Source organism: Manihot esculenta, chromosome 9 (genome assembly GCF_001659605.2).
Source record: "Manihot esculenta cultivar AM560-2 chromosome 9, M.esculenta_v8, whole genome shotgun sequence".
NCBI classification, from domain to species: Eukaryota; Viridiplantae; Streptophyta; class Magnoliopsida; order Malpighiales; family Euphorbiaceae; genus Manihot; species Manihot esculenta.
Genome location: NC_035169.2, coordinates 7,751,174 through 7,767,651, shown reverse-complemented (window position 1 = coordinate 7,767,651; position 16,478 = coordinate 7,751,174). Strand labels below are relative to the sequence as shown.

The 16,478-nt window shown below is 27.8% G+C and overlaps 1 protein-coding gene across 1 annotated transcript; it reads left to right on the top strand.

Moving 5' to 3' along the window:
- The first annotated feature begins 2,796 nt into the window (after window positions 1-2,796).
- Window positions 2,797-9,355, top strand: LOC110622889 (ubiquitin carboxyl-terminal hydrolase 8). The gene is made up of 13 exons (XM_021767590.2): window positions 2,797-3,130; window positions 3,493-3,693; window positions 3,882-4,023; window positions 4,414-4,473; window positions 4,562-4,654; window positions 4,861-5,214; window positions 5,305-5,445; window positions 5,586-5,756; window positions 6,043-6,300; window positions 7,133-7,281; window positions 7,366-7,911; window positions 8,176-8,449; window positions 8,932-9,355. Exons 1-13 carry the CDS (start codon window positions 2,829-2,831, stop codon window positions 9,040-9,042), a joined length of 2,802 nt encoding a protein of 933 aa, XP_021623282.1. The 5' UTR covers window positions 2,797-2,828; the 3' UTR covers window positions 9,043-9,355.
- Window positions 9,356-16,478: the final 7,123 nt, after the last annotated feature.

Sequence of the window (16,478 nt, the reverse complement as noted above, 5' to 3'; positions counted from 1 at the left end):
ACTATAAAATTATAAAATTTAAACTACTATAAATATTTGAAAATCACACTATTCAAAATCACAAATAACTAATATAAATTATTATAATAAATATTTATTAATATTATTATTTAAGTAGTATTATTGTGAAAACTAAATATTTTTAAATTTAAAATATAATTATAAATTTTTTATATAATTATTAATAACTAAACACATAATATAAAAAATATATTAACAATGATTAATTAAATAGAAAATATGTATTATATTTATAAAAAATTTTAGATGGTGTATATATTTATAAGAAAAAAAATTAAAATATAAATAAGTAATATAAAATGCAAAACTAAATTAATATTTATGTGTAAATATTCAATAAATTATCCTAAAAAATCAACATTATTAAATAATTAAAATAAAAATAATTATAAAATTATAAATTATAACATATTATAAATAATTGAAAATAATATTTTTAAAAATCACAAATAATTAATAAAAATAATTGTAATAAGTATTTTTTAATATCATTATTCATAGTATTATATAATAAATTGAGTTGTGAAATTAAATACTTTTTAAAATTAAAATATAATTATAAAAATATTTTTAAATTAAATACGACTATAAATATATAATTAATTATTGTTAATATATTTATATAATTATTTATATTGACTAAATTTTATAATTTTAATTAAAATAATATAATTTTAAATAAAATTCTCTAATTATATAAAAATGATATTTTTATAATCCGTTAATTAAATTATGTAATTATAATACATCTTTCATTAAAATTATATAGTTTTAACTAAAATTATATAGTTTTGGTGTCTCACTAATAATAACTTAATAAATAGTATTTGATGATTTAGATGTTTTTCTGATCCTAAATTACGCGACACGCCTGCTGCAGCATCGCTCATCGCGCATCATTGATATTGACATCGCCTAAAGACCCGTCGACCGTCTGAAATCATGCCAGCCCAAATCACGCCAGCACTGCCGCTGCATCGTGCATCTCGTCGACTGCCTGTGAGCTGCTGCACCATTGCATTTCGCGCTCGTGAGTCGCCGCACAAAAATATTAAGCAACCATTACCAGATCCAATAGAGCAGCTTCGTCAAACCGAAATCAAAAACAAAGAAAATAATGTCACGGCGATTTCACTCTTGAATAACCATAGAGCAGTCTTAAGGAGGTATTTTGCTCTCTAGCATCGACTAATCCACCAAATCCTACCACTTGAGACAACAATCAGCAAAAGAATAATAGAGATAGACACCAAAACCAAGTTATGCAATCAATAACTAACAGACTATGGAAGGAGAAAACCTCAACATTGGTAACTACAAATAGACCATAAACAAAACCACAATAAATAAGCAACATAGATATGCAAACCTACAATCTTGCTTATACTAAACCAAATCACAACAAAATTATACAAGTATAAAAAATCATAAACAAATAAAAACTCTGACTTATCCTAACTTTTATTGAGATAGAGGAAATGAAAGTTAGTTTCTATAAACAAAATCTACATATTAGTTTTCATACTTTTTAAAACTAATTATTTAAGTTTTGTAATTTTAAAATTAATAAATTAGATTTTTTTAATTGAAAATTAAAAATTGAATGAATTGAACTTAAATATCTCGGATTTACTCAATTATATTTATTATCAAATTAAATATGAGAGTGTAAAATTAATAAAATTAATTAAAATTATATAAATTAAAATATTTACGATGCCAAAATTATTGCATAAAAAAATGCAGTGGATGAACTGAAACACAGAGGATTATAAGCTCTAAATCCATAAAGAAACTGAAATCTAAAGTCCGAAGCGTAAATCATAGTCCAAAAAACATGGTGCTGCTAAACAACAACCGCAGTCCACAGTCACCAATAATATAATTAAAATGTTAAATAATTAAACTTTAAAATATAAAAACATATATATTTCGCAAAGTTATTAAAGCTTACTAGTTTATAAAGATAAATTTACGCTTTCTTAAAATGATAATATTCTTTATTTTTTAAATCTGAATTACGGACGAAAGGTCCAATCCTGGATGTCCCGAAATCTTCTGACTGCCAACATCTAGGTGGGTCCTTAAGCTCAATATAGCCACGTGTAACGTATCCACTAGTGCCAGGTCCAGTTTTCATTGTAAAAGAGCAAAACCAGAACCATCTAGACAATATCTCTCCCCCATTCTCGCTCTCGGCGCGTATCCGCAAACACTTGATCCTTCCCTGTTGTATCATCTTCCTCTTGGATAAAGTTCCCTTATAAAGGTTACGTGATTTCACACCACTAAAATTATTGTTCAAAAATTTAATTTATATATATATATATTAAATATTTATATTTATTAAACAAGTTAACAATTTAATGGAAAATTATATCAAATAATTAATTAATTTAATAATTCCACATAAGTTAAATAATAATTCAACCATTTAAAATATAATTTTGTTAAAAAACTTTAAAACAATATATTTTAATGCATTATCCAAATAGTTTTTAAAAAGAAAATTCATTTTGATACATGAAAATCAATTTTATAATTTTAATAAACATATAAAATAAAAAATAATTTATTTTTAAATATTATTTAAATATATTAATATGAAATTATATGATATTTTTTTATACAAAAATATTTTAAAAAATATTAATTAATAATTAATTTTATGTATCATAAAATTTTAATGTGATACAACGAATTAATATTCAAGCATAAATTGAAATATTATTATTATTATTATTATTATTATTTTGGTTTCATAGTCATAATAAACTGACGCACCACGCACAATAATAGATGTCTCTATGAGCCGTCTTGCAGAGCAGCTGCGTCTCTCGCTAATCACCAAATCCGCTCGTTTCCTCTCTCTCAAGCTTTCTTACTTTTCTCTCTCCACTTTCCGTCTCTGCAAATCCCTCGCTCGCTCTTTCTTCTTCAAAACCCTAGCTCTTTTCCCCTCCCTCATGGACGACGATTTGTTCTCCTCCGCCGACGATAACTTCCTCGACCTTGAATTCTCCTCTGCCTCTACTTCCAATTACTTTCAACCTCACTTTCTCGATGATGACGACAATGGCGTTGACAAGCTCTACTTGGTTCCCTGCAGGTGCGTTCGTTTCACCTTTGCTTAGGTATTTGATTATAGTTAGGGAAAGGGGAAAATGGATTGGAAATGAGGTTGTGATTAATAGCCAAGGGAAATTTAAAATTCTTCTTAGCTGGATTTTATTTGTCAAGTTGCATGCATGGCTAGTTTTTCTGGAGCTTTACAGTGAGTATGTTCGTTTGGATGGTTTCAAAATTTTCCAATTTGTAAGTCTTTTAAATTGTTGGAATTAATGTGTTTGGTTGAAAATTTGGGGCCTGGATAGTGATTAAGCGAGGAACATTTACATTGTAGATGTTTGTAGGTATTATGGATGGAAATTAGATTACTAAGCAGTTTTATTGTGTTTTGCCAATTTTCAGTTGGTGGAGGGAGACGCAAATGGGTGCTAATGAAACGGGAGTCTTGTATGATGTGTCGGTGAGTAATGATGATGATATGGAAATTGTACTGGATTTAAAGAAGATAGAGGACTCCAGGAAGAGTAGTAATGCTGCTGAAGGGTTTTCAGGTCAGGAGTACGCATTAGTCTCTGGGACAATGTGGTTGCAGGCACTGAAATGGTTAGGGGATTTGGTTCACTTTACTTTTTTCCCCTTGTATTTACAAAATTTCTGACTACATCCATGGTTATACAATATTATAGATATGCATTGCTGCAATTTATGCAAAAATGTTAATTTTCTGGAGAGTTCTTTTGGAGTTGATGTCTTCCTGGTATATTGGGCATTGATTTGCTCAACTTCTACAGGCATAATGATTGTAATGTGGCAGTGACAGATGTGCATCGCCCTTTTCTTTCAGAAGATGATCTAGAAGATGTCTTTCCTATACAAATTAGGCTTTCAGTTTCTTGGGAAACAAATTCTTTGGTTGTGAAGATCAGCTTAAAGGTGAATCTTTTGTATTCTGACCTTTTGTCTCTTTGTTGCAATGGCTGTCGTCATTGAATTCTTGTAGGTGACGTGTAGAATCATGATTCATAAATGGGTTGCATATTTTCCAACATCGAATCTTTATCTTATATCCTTCTAAACAAAATGTACTTAGGAATTAAATTAGAAGGGACATTTTCACATAGAAGATAAATTTTTAAGACCTTGCCAACATGTCTTTCAGTTCAACCAATGACAATTCGGTGAGCATATATTGAACTTTTAGTTCAATCCAGAGTATATATATATATATATATATATTTGATTAATCGCAGATGCTTAATTCTAGAGTTATCCTTTTGTTAGTCTCTACTTCCATTTATTTCATAATCGACTTCAATTTTACAGGACAATATGATTGGTTTCTACAAGAGAGCCTGTGATATTTTTGTTCCCGAGGCTGAGCAGGTTAGTTTGTCAATGATTATTTAATATCACATTAAAACCTTTATGTACTGAAGCAAAACATGTTTTATGCTTGAGTTCATCTGTGCAGGTGCATATTTGGGATTTCTCTGGGCAAACAACCCAGTTTCTGAATGATAGGATTAACTTGCCTAATGGTTCTATGGGACAATCTGCTGAAGAGGTGACTGGTTTTTTGTTATGTTATTATCATTTCTTTTTCTCTACAATTTCTCATTTTTTTCCAATTTTTTGGCATTTTGTGTCTTAACTTGGTTGATGAAGGCAACTATTGAACTTCCATAAAATAGAGTTATGTACAACTTCTATTTCTGGCAATAGCTGCTTAGTCTGCTTATAGATAATCTTGTGTGCTTGTTATGTATGCAGATTCTCCTTGAATTGCAAGTCCATGGATTTTCAGATTCCAAGAATGGTAGAGATGAAAGTATAGATGGAATGATAGAATATGACAGAAAAGATATCTCCTTTGACAGTGGTTCAGTTAAAATGAATGGAAGCAGTGATTATGTGATCTCTCGTTCAACTCCCAAAAACTTGTCAGTTTCTGGATGTCGTTATAGAAGAGCTCGTTTCTTGGGTTTGACAGGACTACAAAATCTTGGGAATACATGTTTCATGAATAGTGCAATTCAGTGTTTGGCACACACTCCAAAGATTGTTGATTATTTTGTAGGAGATTACAGAAAAGAAATAAACCGTGAAAATCCGCTAGGGATGAATGTATGTGACAATGGGCTTATTGTCTTTTAGTTTTTGTTTTTGCTTCCTTCACATGGCTCATCCTCTGAATAAATTTCTGCCCTAATTCAGGGTGAGCTTGCTTTGGCATTTGGAGACTTGTTGAGAAAGTTGTGGGCTCCAGGGGCATCCCCAGTTGCTCCTAGAATGTTCAAGTTAAAACTTGCTAAATTTGCTCCTCAATTCAGTGGGTATAATCAGCATGATTCTCAAGTTAGTATGTGTGTTTGATTTTAGTGCAGTCTTAGCTCCTCATTTCTGCTAGCGATTGATTACTAGTTTTAATTCATGTGGGGAAAATCACTCTTTGGATAACTTTTTATTGTTGTTGTGTCTCTAAAATCCAAATGCAGGAATTTCTTGCCTTTTTGTTGGATGGACTGCATGAAGATCTGAATCATGTGAAATGCAAGCCATACATAGAAGTGAAAGATGCAGACAGCCGTTCAGACAAAGAAGTGGCAGATGAATATTGGCAGAATCACCTTGCCCGCAATGACTCTATTATAGTTGATTTGTTCCAAGTGAGTCTTTGATGAGGGTGTATTGTGCAGATTGAACCAGTTTTGATTCTTGAGTCCTGTGCAAATCATTACAATGATATGCATAAACAGTTTGCAGAGTTGTAGCCTTCTTTCTTTTCCTGGGAAAAGTAGTCCTCCTTTCAGATCCAGAAAATGACTTGGGATATTTAGATTTTAAAAAATATGAACTCTTGTATTGATTTTTTTTTGGGAAATCAGCTGATGAATGAACTAACATTGTTTTTATCAGCTCAATTGATTTTTTTTTTAAATTTTTTAATTTTAGGGTCAATACCGTTCAACCTTGGTTTGCCCCATTTGCAAGAAGAAGTCTGTTACATTTGATCCATTTATGTACCTTTCACTGCCATTACCTTCGACTACTATGCGGACAATGACTTTGACCATGTTGAGCAGTGATGGAACTACCCTGCCTTGTCCTATTACTGTATCTGTGCCAAATTGTGGGAGGTTAAAGGACCTTATTGAGGCATTGAGCACTGCATGTTCCTTAAGAAATGATGAATCCCTGCTAGTAGTTGAGGTATGCAGCTACACAATGCTCTCAAATAAGTCTATTGCTTTTCAATGAAATATTAGGGGCATGTTTTACTGTAGCTTCACCCTTGGCATTGTGGTCTAGAACACTCGATAAGGGGATGAGAACAATTCTCAATTTTTGTATTAATTCTATAAATCAATAATAATCACAATAAACTCTCTCAGAATAGCTAAGTGACTTGTATTTTATAGTATAATAACTAGTTCTACTAATACTAGGACTAGGAATCCCAAAATAAGAAAATACTATACCAATATTAACTAGGAAGTAATAAGCCTATTTGATTTAAACATACACATGTAATAATATATTTCCTAAATAATAGAAATCTGAACTTCTTAAATGATGAAAATTTAATCAACATAATTCCTAAATTGAATTTCCCTTGATTGCATAGGCATTACTATTGTTCACTATTAGAAGTTGGAAATGTACAGGTATGGGTTTGTGCTTTGCAAATTAATTCTTTTAATTAAATGCACTTGATTATGAAAAGCCAATCAATATTAAAAATTGAAACATGTTCAATTGCAATCCTGTCATGCGGGTGACAGAATGCTTAATTAAAGCATGGTTCTCCAGTGCCTGGTTAAGTGAACTTCTATATCAATTCTATATCTGTCTTTGAGTTGTTTCCATCAGTGAATATGTTCATTCTCAGTTATCGGAAAATTTCATATGGAACTTCCCTCTCATTTTATTTTATTAGTTTCTAAAATGGGTTGGCAATTTAGGGTTGTGTTTGGATTTAGAATTTGCATATGCATTTTCTATATGCTATATTGAACTCAGAACTAACTTGAGTGGTGTGTAGATATACAAGAATAAAATATTCCGTTTCCTGGAGGAGCCATCTGATTCATTAGCTTTGATCAGAGATGATGACAAACTTGTAGCTTATCGGTTACCCAAAGTCACCGAGGCATCTCCCTTGGTTGTGTTTATGCATGAACTCTTGGACAAGTAAGTTTATTCATATTCTTAACTGATGTTTGGCATTATGCTATTCCTTTACCGATTTATTGGTATTTGACTTTTGGGGTTCAGGCCGTCTGAATTGGAGAAATCAGTACCAAATTGGAAGTTATTTGGGATTCCTCTTGTAGCAAGATTGTCTGATCACTCTAATGGATCTGATTTCCGTAATCAGTATCTGAAACTGCTTAGTCCATTTCTAATGCCTGATGATACATTAAATGATGATGATTCTGGAGTCACAGCTAATGAAGATTCTGCCATGGAGGATGTCCCTAGCATTAATGTTTCAGATGGTAATGCAGACTCTGATAGTGAAACAGATAATGGCCCTCTGTTCAGTAATGATTTTCAGTTCTGCATCAAAGATTATCATGGTAGAGTGACAGAAATAGAGATGAATAAACCATTACTGGCTCCATCATATAACAATAGATTAGAAGTGCATGTTCTCTGGTCCGAAAAAATGGTTGAAAAGTATGATACATGCATTCTTAGCTCTTTGCCAGAGGTTTTTAAGCCACAGCTGTGCACTAGGAGGCCTCAAGAGTCTGTTTCTTTGTATAAATGCCTTGAAGCATTTTTGAAGGAAGAGCCTTTAGGACCAGACGACATGTGGTAAGTGAACCTGGTTTTTACATAGAACTTGGGCCATAAAGTTCTGCGTTCCAATTTTATCTATGCATGTGTGTGAGGTTCATAGCTATTTGTTCTCACATTGTCTGTTTTGCTTATTTTATTGTTCTTTTGTGTGCATCCACACGTTTTATGTAATCTATTTGTGTTTTTTATTAACTTCTCGCCATGGACGCAAAAAATCAAATTGATCATATTTCTCTTTCACTTTCTGATTCCAGATGTTTCAATTATATATAATTGTAGGTACTGTCCCAGCTGTAAAAGGCCTCGACAAGCTAGTAAGAAGTTGGACCTTTGGAGATTGCCTGAAATATTGGTTGTTCATTTAAAGAGGTTCTCATACAGTCGAATCATTAAGAACAAACTAGAAACATATGTTGACTTCCCAGTTGAGGATTTTGATCTTTCAACTTACATGTCTCACAAGGATAGCCATCTTTGTAATAGATATACTCTATATGCGATAAGTAATCATTATGGAGGCATGGGAGGTGGTCACTATACTGCATTTGTTGATGTAAGTGCTATTCATTCTGTTTCTCCTTTTGTCAAATGTTGTTCATTCATACGTGGTACATGTATATACACCTGTCCTAATTTCCAGCGACTCAAAAAACCAGAAAGTCATATAGTGAATAATATCCTATTCTCTTCTTCTTCTATCTTTATGCCTTTTTCCCTTAAGGGCTTTGATAAATTTTGCTTTCATCTAATTTTAGTGGTTTTTTCCCTTATCCACTGGAAATGATGTTTACAAATACAATTTTTCCAGGTTATTTTAGAATCTGATGCATAGAGCAATAGATCCAATATTGAGATGGATATGTTTTGTTTTAGTATCTGGGGCGCAGACTCATCTTATTTCTGTGCAACTGTTCATAATGAAACCCAAATGATTTCAAGCCCTTTGGAATGTCTTTATATAGGTGTATTTCATGTATGTCATTGAGTTAAATCTGGTTCCAACTCAAGTTGTCTTTGTTGTTTGCTTCGCTGCAGCATGGCCATTGTAGGTGGTATGAGTTTGATGATGAGAATGTTTCTCCTGTTAGCGAGGACAGGATCAAAACATCTGCTGCTTATGTCCTCTTCTACAAGAGAGTTAGTTGACATTGTTGGGCACTAATTCAAGTTGAAATCAGGGTTACATCACAAAGCTTAGAGATTGGAATTTGGAGAAAACAGATACAAGAACAGAAGACAAGTCGTACAGTTTTTGGAAGCTTCTGGTGAAAGATGAAAGTTGATTACAAATTGATTGAATTACCTGCTTCTTACATGTATATATCATATTTCACATGAAGAATTATGGTTTTGACAAAAATTATCATTGATAGTTTTGTCACAAATTTTTGCGGGGAAAATTCCCCGTTGGTTTAATGTATATTGTTTTGATGAAAATGGAAATTTGGTATTAGTTAGAGTCCTGGCTTATTCATGCATCTTTTTCAGGTTCGGGCTTTTGCGTAGTTTTCAATAGACTATTGGAATTCAACTTTCAGACTTTTAGAAGTTTTGAAAATGATATAGGAATCATTGAATTTTGAAAATGATATTCTATTATAATTGGATTAAAGTTTATTGGTGCATGGTTTAATATTTAATATGTGTTGCGGGTTATCTATTTAAAATATTTATCAAAATGTTATGGACCTATACGCTTAAGATGATCAACATTTATGAACTTGGGAAGAAAGCAGGATGAAGGGTATGGGCGCAATTGGGCAATTATTCAGTTTGGAAAATTTTGTGCACCATCTTTTGGGAGTGGGTGAAGATTTGCAGAAATATTCATCAATTGAAAATGTGTTGAGGTCAGAAATTTTAGCAGCTCAATTTTTGTCAATGTTAAATCTAAAATATATACTTGATATGAATAGATACTATAAAAAAAAATTGGGTAAAAATTTTAAATATTTATAATAAATTACATTTATATCTAATATAAAACTAAAATTTTTCAAATTTATTTTAATTTGCATAAATTTGTCAAAATACTAGCCAAAGAATTAAGTCAAACAATTCAGTTAAACTAGTCGTTTGCGTGTATATTGGATGGATATTAAAATATTTTATATTATTATTAAATGAAATAATATAAAATTATTTTATAAAATAATATATTTTTTAATGAATTCACACCATAAGTAGAGCAAAATATTTTATCTTTTATATATAAATTTTGAATTTGTAATTATTGATGGATGAAGAATAAATCATAATATATTATTTTATTTTTTAAAATTTAAAATAATATAAAAAATTATTGATTAAATATATAATTTATTGTCATAAAACAAAAAAGATAATTGCAGATAATAATTAAAAATTCAATTACTATATATAATTTCTAATTGTAAAGTAAAAAATTTAAAGATCTAAAGTATTAATCAAATATAAATCCTACATCATCAAATTTCTTTGCATTAAATAAATTAAAAATTTAAATATTTATTATCATACATTATTAATATTTAATAACTAATTCTATTTAAATAATTATACTTTTAGAAAAATAAAATTTATTAAATTTTAATAGTAGTGAATAGCGGTTGCAGCAGTTGTGGCGGCGGCAGAGAGAGAATCATTTGAATCAAAGACTTTCAATTTTTGAATGACTCTCGTCCAACTTCTGTCTTTAACCATGCTAGTGCGGAGAGAACAATAAAAAAAATATCTTTAAAATACGATACATTTAAAAATAATGGAGATAGAATTGTGTGAAAAATTATATAAAATGAAAATTATGCTAATAAATTTCATATATAATAAACATATGAAAATTATATTTTTATAAAAAATGAATAAATTAAAATTATTTAATGTAATAAATTATAATAATTTAGGTTTAATAATTTAATTATTTAAAGTTTATAACGCTTGATTATATTAAAAATTTATTTTATTTTTTATATAAATTATTTGAATAAACTAAAGTTCTATTAATTCTTTAATTATTTTATATTTTATAATAATTAAATCTATATAATTATTCACAAATAAAAATATATAAAATTTATTAGTTAAATTATATTAGATATAATTTAAAAAAATTTATCAAATCAATAAACTAACTATTGTGAACATAATATTTTATTATGGATATATATATATATATATATTTATATATTTTTATAATAATTTATTTTATTGTCTAAATATATTTTTATAGGATAGTTATTCAATTTTTATAAATATATTTTTAACATCCTATTGATTATTAAAATAAAAAATACAATAATTTTTTAATAATAAAATACAATAAAATTTTTAATAAGATATAATAATATAGTATATTAAAAGGTAGTAGGAAATTAAAAAGTTAATAAAAATCAATATAATAAATTGTATTTATTATATTTAAAAAATAAAAAAATAAAAAATCATATATTAATAGTGATGATAAAAATAATAAATTTTATTTAATATATATATTAATTATTATTTTATATAAAATTAAAATTTAAAATATATAAAAAATTATAAATTTGTACCACATAACATACATACTCTCTCATATATTTTTTATTATTCATATAAAAGATGAAAAACATGTTCATTAGTTAATTAATAATATCAGTTATAATTTTTTTACAATTTATTTATTATTAAAAATAAAAATAAAATATATGTTAAAAATTTTATTTTATCATGATTAATATATTATATTAAAAAGGCTATAAAAAATTAAAAAGCCACATATTAATAGTAATAATAGAAAATTAAAAAGTCACACATTGATAATAATGATAGAAAATTAAAAGTCACACACTAATAATAATAATAATAATTAAAAAGTTTATAAAAAATTAAAAAATTATATATAAATTATAATAATAAATATAATAAATTACCATTATTATATATATTAATTAGTAATATTATTAAATATAAAAAAATTTAAAAATAGAAATAAAATATTAAATATGACATTTAGCATAGATAATTTAAAAATAAAAATAAAAATATTAAGTGTGCATAAATAGACAATTTTAAAAGTGCCACTTAATATAATTATATAAAATTAAATATGTCACTTATTAATCTCTCCATACAGTATTTTAGACCTCAGCTTTATATATATATATATATATATGAAAAAGTTAAATAATAAATTATAATCTAATTTTTAAAATTTTATATTATTAATAAAACATAAAATTTTTTAATTAAATTTTATATTGAAACTAAATAAATTTTATATAATATTAAATATATTATATTAAATAAATATTTATTAAAAATAAATTTCTATTATATAAAACATTATATATAAATAATTCTCTCTATTTCATAATTTTTATTTATTTTTTTAGTTATTCTAAAATTATTATTCATTTTTTTACATTATAATAACATATAAATTAATTATTATATTTTTATTTTATTTTATTTTATTTCTAATAAATCTCTCAAAACATATTTTAATATTTAATAAAATTTAATTTTTTAAAATAGATATAAATGAAAAGTTAATAAAAAAATTTATCTTTCTTAATATGCATAAAAAAAATTGATAAAAATTGTAAAACGAAAAGAGTACATTAAAATATTTCACTGAATTTTTATACTCATTATTATAAATTATATATATATTTTTTATATTTAAAAATTTTTATTAATAATATTTTAAATAAAATGAAATATTATATATTTTAAATTGTAAAGTTTTATTTTTTATATTTTAAATTTTTATTAATATTTTTAATATTATATAAAAGTGAAAACAGAGAGTGAATAATGAAATTAATAAAAAAATAATATTATTATAATAAAAAGATATATTTAATGAGTATTTTATTATTGAAATAGAATTTTATGAACTATATTATATTTTATTATTAATTAATATAAATTTAATTTAATTTTTTATTGAGTATATTTGTTGTAAATTGAAAATATTTGAATTTATCATCCAATTTTTAAAATATTAAATATAAATACAAATTATTATAAATATTTAAAATTTTAATCAATAGCCTTATAAAAAATAATAAAAATAAATAAAAGTAAAAAAGATTAAATAATATTCTCTCAATTTTATAATTTTTATCCTATCTTTTCTTTCTTTAGACTATAATAACATATGACTATTATAACTCTATTTATTTTTATTTTTATTTTTAAATTTTTTTTAAAAAATATTTCTTAATATTTAATAAAATTTAATATAATATTTAATAAAATTTAATATATTTAAAATAAATATAATTAAAAAATTAATAATAAATTATATTTTTTAATATGTATGAAAAAATAAAATAAACAAAAATCATAGAAACCGAGTTTTATTATAAGACTATACAATAAAATATTTAACAGTTACGATCAATATCATGTTTAATTTATAAAATTTTTAAAATTTTAAGATATTATAATATATTTTAAAATCAATGTATAATTAATAAATTTATTTTTATTAGACTAAGTAATAAATTTTTTTAATAAAAAAAAGAAATTGCTGCAATTTCCGTAAGATTTTTTTTTGTAAAATTATTTTTAAAATTGAAGGCCGCTGGGTATATAAAGATATGGCACGTATGTTAAAATAAGTTAACTTAATAAACATCATTTTAATTCATAATTAAGTTGAAATAAAAAATTTGTTTGATTGTCCTTAGCGAGAGCAGCAACAAGCGATTAATTTGTCAAATCATGCATATTTAAAAAAATAATTTTCAAATAATGCAAAATTCAAAAATATTTTTAAATTATGTGTGTCAACCTAGCGTATTCGATTCATGGTGATTATTCAATCAGATAATATTGATGTGAAGTTGGAAATGACTGCTGATAACGGAATGGGTTAGAAAAAGATTGTTTTTGTCTTGTAATTTTAATATTTAGCAGAGCTGAGTAGTTTTTTTTAAATATTGAATTGATTATGCAATTTTTCCATGTGAATAACGTTAAGAATTTGTAACCTTATGCTTTGGTATTATTCTGTTATGCTTTATGTGTTGATGCTTTTGCTTGAATTGTTGGATTTCATCAATCGAAGAGGCAGTTTCATTTTATTGTTGTTGTTAAGTTATGATATGCTTTTCTTTCTATTTCATAATTAAAGGAATAATTATTGAGATTTTACAATTTTATTTTACAATTTCTTTTTTATTTTTATTTTTTTAAAAAAATAAACTTTATACTATTAGCTGAGGGAGCATGACTCATAACTTAATAATTAAATGAATTGGAGCCTATGAATGAGTTGGAGAGGTAAGCACATGCAATTTGGAAAACTTAGAATTTAATTAATGATATATTCAAATATTTTTATTTCCTTTTAATTCAAATTTCATATTATTCAATTTATCAAAGGAAAAACGAAGGAAATATTGAATTAGTGTGAGAACTAGGTGGAAATGTTTTGCGCCACTCTAAATCTATAAGGAGTAATTCTTATGTTACACAACAAAATAACTTAAAAATTAATTGAATTATTTACAATATTTATCTACTTGATTCTCAACCCATACAAGTTTTTTTATTATGCCCCACCCTGCCACATATGGAACAATGGATCCTGGACGTTTCTTTTATTTTGTTTGGCCTCCAGTCCATCTCATTACGTATTCTAGAAGACCTTGGCCGTCCCTTGTTCCTTGTTCTAGAAATGTCAGGCACGAGAGGAAGTTCATCTGCTGCAGGCCAATAGTCAGGATGTCCAAGGGAATGGAACGTGTATGCGTAACATTGGATAGTACGATCCAATTTATAATAGTCAGATATAAATTGTTCGTAGTCAATTGAATATGACATGCATGCAGCAATAGCATGGGAACATGGTATCTTAACTCCTGAAATTTGCCACATGTGCATGTTTAATCCATGAGTTTGACCACTTGCTTTTGCCTACCATTTGCAGTAATTATTTCGCAAACCATTGTCTGACTATTGAACCGTCTCACTCTATGTGCATTTGCTTTGATTGTGTTAGCACACAGTGTGTCACTACAATACTGACTAAAAATATAGCCTCAGCTTTGTTGATCCAAAAATTTTGTCCTCCGCGTATCAAAGTAATGGACACATTGAAAAAATATTTTTTCAACCATTGCCGTAATTGGCAACACTCGAAATCCTTTCATCGTGCCATTTAGTGATTCTGCCATATTTGTTGTCATCACACCATACCTCGGTCCACCATCGTGTGATCTCGTCCATTTCTCTAAATTTATCTTTATTGTCCAATCATATGATTCTGGGTGCACCTCCCGAATATTGTTCATTGCCTCGAAAAACTTTCTTTTCTAGTTTTCATTTGCTCATATAAATGACAATTTCATCAAAGTAAAATTAGCACAAGTCAAAAGTGAATTTAAATTTAAAAAATTAGGCATACTTCGTATTGAAACATGAAACATACCTGCCTTGCGCAACGCTTCCTTTATTGCTGCATTTTTGAATGTCTTATTATAATTACTCAAAACATGTCTGATGCAGTAACGATGATGACCAGCTGGAGGTTGCCACCAATCTTTCTGCATCGCCTTCAGAATTTCAGCATGCCGATCTGAAATTACACACAGATCTTCTCAGTTGGTCACAAAGATCCTTAAGCAATCCATAAACCATGACCAATTGTCACCGTCCTCCTTATCAACAATGGCAAAAGCTAATGAAAATAGTTGATTATTTCCATTGCACACAGTATACACCCCGTGTATTTTCCATATAAGAATGTCCCATCGATTGAGATAACAGGTCAACAATGTTTAAATCCCTCAATCGATTGCTTAAAAGCACAAAACATATGGTCAAATACACGACACATAGGATTTAATCGCTCATTTATCCAATGCGGATTATTTTCAATCATGTATACTGTTTTTGGATTAAAATGATGAAGAGCAGTCATGAATCTACGCAAACGACTGTATAATTCATCCCAACCCCTATAAAGCCTTGCAATTGCCTTCTGCTTAGCTTTCCATGTTTTCTGATAAGATGGCTCGTACCCAAATTTATCCCGCACTTCAGCTTATAGGGCAACAATTTTTATATCGGGCTGCTGTTCAATTAATGCAAAGATGAATGAACAAATGAAATTTTCATCCAATTGACTATGATTTTTTGTCACCTGAGGATTTGTACATGTGTGCGGTCCACTGTATCTCGTAATTTTCCATACATCCTCTCCTTCTTTCTTGGATGCTCGAAGCCTCCATGCACACCCACTGTCTTTGTCTTTACACTTTATAGAATAAGTCTTCTCTCTTGTTTCATGATAACAAAATTGATGATGATGTCTTAAATGATATTTTTTTGCAGCCGCAGCCACTGCATCTCTCGAAGAAAATATCATCCCAACTGAAAACTCTTTAGAAGGATCCTAAAAGGAACGACCTTCTGGCCTATCACAAGGATCCACCCTCAGCAAATCGAAGTCTATTTCTGCATATGGAGGAGGATGAACAATAGACACAATAGGATTAGGAAATTGTGTGTTGTAATATTGAGACTCACTGCCACTATCCTCATGACCATTATCATCCTCATCATCCTCAGTAAACATCCATGAATCATCGTCATCCTCATCGTCATCC

Excerpts from the sequence above, each read along its gene's own strand:
- LOC110622889 (XM_021767590.2), top strand. The coding sequence starts at position 2,829 with ATGAGCCGTCTTGCAGAGCAGCTGCGTCTCTCGCTAATCACCAAATCC. Across the intron at positions 3,131-3,492 it reads CTCTACTTGGTTCCCTGCAG|TTGGTGGAGGGAGACGCAAA; the intron begins GTGCGTTCGTTT and ends GCCAATTTTCAG. Across the intron at positions 4,655-4,860 it reads TGGGACAATCTGCTGAAGAG|ATTCTCCTTGAATTGCAAGT; the intron begins GTGACTGGTTTT and ends TTATGTATGCAG.